Below are 5,000 nucleotides of genomic sequence, written 5' to 3'. Positions count from 1 at the left end.
TGCCCCATCCACACTGAAGATAGACACTGTTCCTCCAATGTTCCTCCAGTTTGCTCTGGGCCTCACTGTGACAGTGGAGGAGGCCCAGGACAGAGAGGTCAGTGTGGGAGTGGGAGGGGCAGTTCCAGATGTGGTCTCATCAATGTTTGATAAAGCTGCCCCATACCTTCCCTGCCCTTACATTCTGTGGCCCAGCTAACACAGACTAGCGCCCGCCTTGCCCTCTGTGCCACCCTGTCCACCTGCCCTGCCACCCTTAGGGACCTGCAGATGTACAACAGTCCCTGTGTTCCTCTCTAATACTCCCTAAGTCCCAATCTGTGTGTGTGTCCTCCCCTTATTTGACCTTTCAATATGCGTCACTTTGCACTGATCAGAATTAAGTTGCATCTGCCATTGCTCTGCCCAACTTGCCAACTGGCCAATGGAGGCACTGAGACCAGCCCCTCACCCCCCACAATATTGTGTCACCTGCAAACTTACTCATCGTGTGTAGGAAGGAACTGCCAATGCTAGTGTATGCCACAGATAGACACAGAGTACTGGGGTAACTCAGTGGGTCAGGCAGCATCTCTGGGGAAAAGGAATAGGTGACATTTCGAGTCATAAGGTCATAAGTGATAGGAGCAGAATTAGGCCATTCGGCCCATCGACTACTCCGCCATTCAATCATGGCTGATCTATCTCTCCCTCCCAACCCCATTCTCCTGCCCTTCTCCCCATAACCGCTCACACCTGTACTGATCAAGCATCTATCAATCTCTGCCTTAAATATATCCACTGACTTGTGGCCTCCACAGCTGTCTGTGGCAACGAATCCCACAGATTCACCACCCTTCTTTGAAGGTCGAGACCCTTCTTCAGGCTGGGAGCCAGGGGAGAGGAGAACTAGGGAGATGAAATGATACAACGAACAAAAGAATGAAAGGTATGATGAGAACGAAACCAGGGCAGCAAGGAAAGGCAGAGCGCACAATGGTGCATTGTTGGCTGTGGAAGAGGTGATAACGAGGGGTGACAGACGGTGAAACTAGTGGGATGACTTGTGCGGGGGAGGGGCAGAGAGAGAGGGAGTGCAATGGCCGATTAAAATTGGAGTAATCACTGTTCATACTGTCTCTGGGTGTAAGCTGCCAGAGTGAAGGATGGCCGCTCCAATGGTAGTGGAGTATCTTTGATATTTGCTTAGACAGGCACATGGATAGGACAGGCTTGGAGGGATATGGATCAGGCTGGTGTGGGCAAGGTGGGCCGAAGGGCCTGTTTCCACACTGTATCACTCTGGCTCTGTGACACTCTGTGAGACTCTATTACTCAGTGATTCTCTGTGACTGTGACAGAGACACAGAGACACAGAGACACAGTCAGTCACACAGAGACACAGTCAGTCACACAGAGACACAGTCACAGCCACACAGTCACAGCCACACAGTCACACAGCCACACAGCCACACAGTCACACAGTCACACAGCCACACAGTCACAGTCACAGTCACACAGTCAGTCACACAGCCACACAGCCACACAGTCACACAGTCACACAGTCACACAGCCACACAGTCACATAGCCACACAGTCACAGCCACACAGTCAGTCACACAGCGACACAGTCACACAGTCACAGTCACACAGCCACACAGCGACAGTCACACAGCGACACAGTCACACAGCCACACAGCGACAGTCACACAGCCACACAGCGAGTCACACAGCGACACAGTCACACAGCCACACAGCGACACAGTCACACAGCCACACAGCGACACAGTCACACAGCCACACAGCCACACAGCGACACAGTCACAGAGTCACACAGCGACACAGTCACACAGCCACAGTCACACAGCCACACAGCGACAGTCACAGTCACACAGCGACACAGTCACACAGCCACAGTCACACAGCCACACAGCGACACAGTCACACAGCCACACAGCGACAGTCAGTCACACAGCGACACAGTCACACAGCCACACAGCGACAGTCACACAGCCACACAGCGACAGTCACACAGCCACACAGCGACACAGTCACACAGCCACACAGCGACACAGTCACAGAGTCACACAGCGGCACAGTCACAGAGTCACACAGCGACACAGTCACACAGCCACAGTCACACAGCCACACAGCGACACAGTCACAGAGTCACACAGCGGCACAGTCACAGAGTCACACAGCGACACAGTCACACAGCCACAGTCACACAGTCACACAGCGACACAGTCACAGTCACACAGCGACACAGTCACACAGCCACAGTCACACAGCCACACAGCGACACAGTCACACAGCCACACAGCCACACAGCGACACAGTCACAGAGTCACACAGCGACACAGTCACACAGCCACAGTCACACAGTCACACAGCGACACAGTCACAGCCACACAGCGACACAGTCACACAGCCACACAGCGACACAGTCACAGAGTCACACAGCGGCACAGTCACAGAGTCACACAGCGACACAGTCACACAGCCACAGTCACACAGCCACACAGCGACACAGTCACACAGCCACACAGCGACACAGCCACACAGCGACACAGTCACACAGCCACACAGCGACACAGTCACACAGCCACACAGCGACACAGTCACACAGCCACACAGCGACACAGCCACACAGCGACACAGTCACACAGCCACACAGCGACACAGTCACACAGCCACACAGCGACACAGTCACACAGCCACACAGCGACAGTCAGTCACACAGCGACACAGTCACACAGCCACACAGCGACAGTCACACAGCCACACAGCGACACAGTCACACAGCCACACAGTGACACAGTCACACAGCCACACAGCGACACAGTCACAGAGTCACACAGCGACACAGTCACACAGCCACACAGCCACAGTCACACAGCCACACAGTGCCACAGTCACAGAGTCACACAGCGACACAGTCACACAGCGACACAGTCACACAGTCACACAGTCACACAGCCACAGAGGGGTATGGATCACATGCAGGCAGAGGGGATGAGTGTGACTTGGCATCAGGGACAGTGTGGACCAGGACGTCTACTCGTCTGTTCTCTGTGTCCCGTGTCCCAGGTACCGCAGGACGTGAGACTGCTCCATGTGTGGCACATTACAACACCAACACCAGGGCATCGTTGGGAATGTTTCAGGTGAACATGCAGTTACTGGCGGCATCAGAGATCAGATCCAGTCCGTGTCCATTCACAATCGCAGGGTGGTCTTTACAGGGTGCCAGTACACAGGGTGCCAGTACACAGGGTGCCCCTACACAGGGTGCCAGTACACAGGGTGCCCCTACACAGGGTGCCAGTACACAGGGTGCCAGCACACAGGGTGCCAGTACACAGGGTGCCCCTACACAGGGTGCCAGTACACAGGGTGCCAGTACACAGGGTGCCCCTACACAGGGTGCCCCTACACAGGGTGCCAGTACACAGGGTGCCAGTACACAGGGTGCCAGTACACAGGGTGCCCCTACACAGGGTGCCCCTACACAGGGTGCCAGTACACAGGGTGCCAGTACACAGGGTGCCAGCACGCAGGGGTGCCCCTACACAGGTGCCAGTACACAGGGTGCCAGCACGCAGGGTGCCCCTACACAGGGTGCCAGTACACAGGGTGCCAGTACACAGGGTGCCAGTACACAGGGTGCCAGTACACAGGGTGCCAGTACACAGGGTGCCAGCACATAGGGTGCCAGTACACAGGGTGCCAGTACACAGGGTGCCAGCACACAGGGTGCCAGTACACAGGGTGCCAGTACACAGGGTGCCAGCACACAGGGTGCCAGTACACAGGGTGCCAGTACACAGGGTGCCAGCACACAGGGTGCCAGCACACAGGGTGCCCCTACACAGGGTGCCCCTACACAGGGTGCCCCTACACAGGGTGCCAGTACACAGGGTGCCAGTACACAGGGTGCCAGTACACAGGGTGCCAGTACACAGGGTGCCAGTACACAGGGTGCCAGTACACAGGGTGCCAGCACACAGGGTGCCAGTAACACAGGGTGCCAGTACACAGGGTGCCCCTACACAGGGTGCCAGTACACAGGGTGCCCACCAGACTAGATTGAAGAAGGGTCTCGACCCATACGTCCCCCATTCCTTCTCTCCAGAGATGCTGCCTGAGCCGCTGAGTTACTGCGGCATTTTGTGTCATGTTCTGATCTGAGCTGAGCTTGAAGGTCACGCTGATGGATACAGATACACATACAGTTGTTCTATATCTGATTATAGCTGCAGCAACAATCAATGGGTCAGGTTCTCAGCTTACCTCAGGGTAGGTGAGAGGTGACATCGGCCTTGGCGAATGCAGGCGCTGTGGAAAGAGGCGGTCATCGTTACAGTGTGGCTCCAGCAAAGCAGACCCTAGCGTGATATTTACACTGGAGCTTGGTGCAGCCAACACCAAGGCTCTGTGGGGGAGGGCCACAGTCTAGGGTCCTCCCGCTGCTGGACATGGGGGGCAGGGTTGTGGTGGAGAGAGACGCCTCTCCAAACAAGGAACGGATTCCTCACCAGGGGGGCACACGAGGGGCAAGGGTGGGGGGTAACGTAGCGATTCGGGGAATGAATTCACTAAAGCCAGTATTTGTGTGGCCTCCGAGAATGTCAGGTGAAGTTCTGTCGCACGTACGTGTTTTGTGTTTATTATTACTTGAATGGAGTCTATTTTAGAAAAGATAACAGTTTAAAGTATAATGCTATTTCTATGGATACACCAAATGCCACGCTGATTAATGTACATATGGCACTGGAATAATCTTTGCACAGTTCTTGTTTCATCTGAATAACGTTTATTTTGATTGTTTTTAAAGATACAAAATGCGTCAACTCCCTTCAAACTAGGACCCCGTCGTACAGCAGGGAAACAGGCCTTCAGCCCGTCCCATCCACTACCCATTCACACTGGTTCCACGTTACCACACTTCTCATCAGCTCCCGACACACTAGTGACAACTTTACCGAGGCCACTTAACCCACAAACCCGCACGTCTCTGG

At 54.8% G+C, this 5,000-nt stretch overlaps 1 protein-coding gene across 6 annotated transcripts in view; it reads right to left on the bottom strand.

Moving 5' to 3' along the window:
• The window catches only part of dmtn (dematin actin binding protein), a 75,947-nt gene that overhangs the window by 57,624 nt on the left and 13,323 nt on the right, over positions 1–5,000 (bottom strand). For all 6 annotated transcript variants that reach the window (XM_078428788.1, XM_078428791.1, XM_078428793.1 and 3 more), the window contains exon 2: positions 4,273–4,317. In XM_078428788.1, coding sequence (XP_078284914.1) covers positions 4,273–4,296 — 24 coding nt within the window. In that variant the 5' untranslated portion in view covers positions 4,297–4,317. The remainder of the gene's footprint in view (positions 1–4,272; positions 4,318–5,000) is intronic.

The sequence above is a fragment of the Rhinoraja longicauda genome, chromosome 36 (genome assembly GCF_053455715.1).
Source record: "Rhinoraja longicauda isolate Sanriku21f chromosome 36, sRhiLon1.1, whole genome shotgun sequence".
NCBI classification, from domain to species: Eukaryota; Metazoa; Chordata; class Chondrichthyes; order Rajiformes; family Arhynchobatidae; genus Rhinoraja; species Rhinoraja longicauda.
Note: the sequence above shows the minus strand (reverse complement) of the source record. Positions and strands in the feature narration are given on the sequence as shown.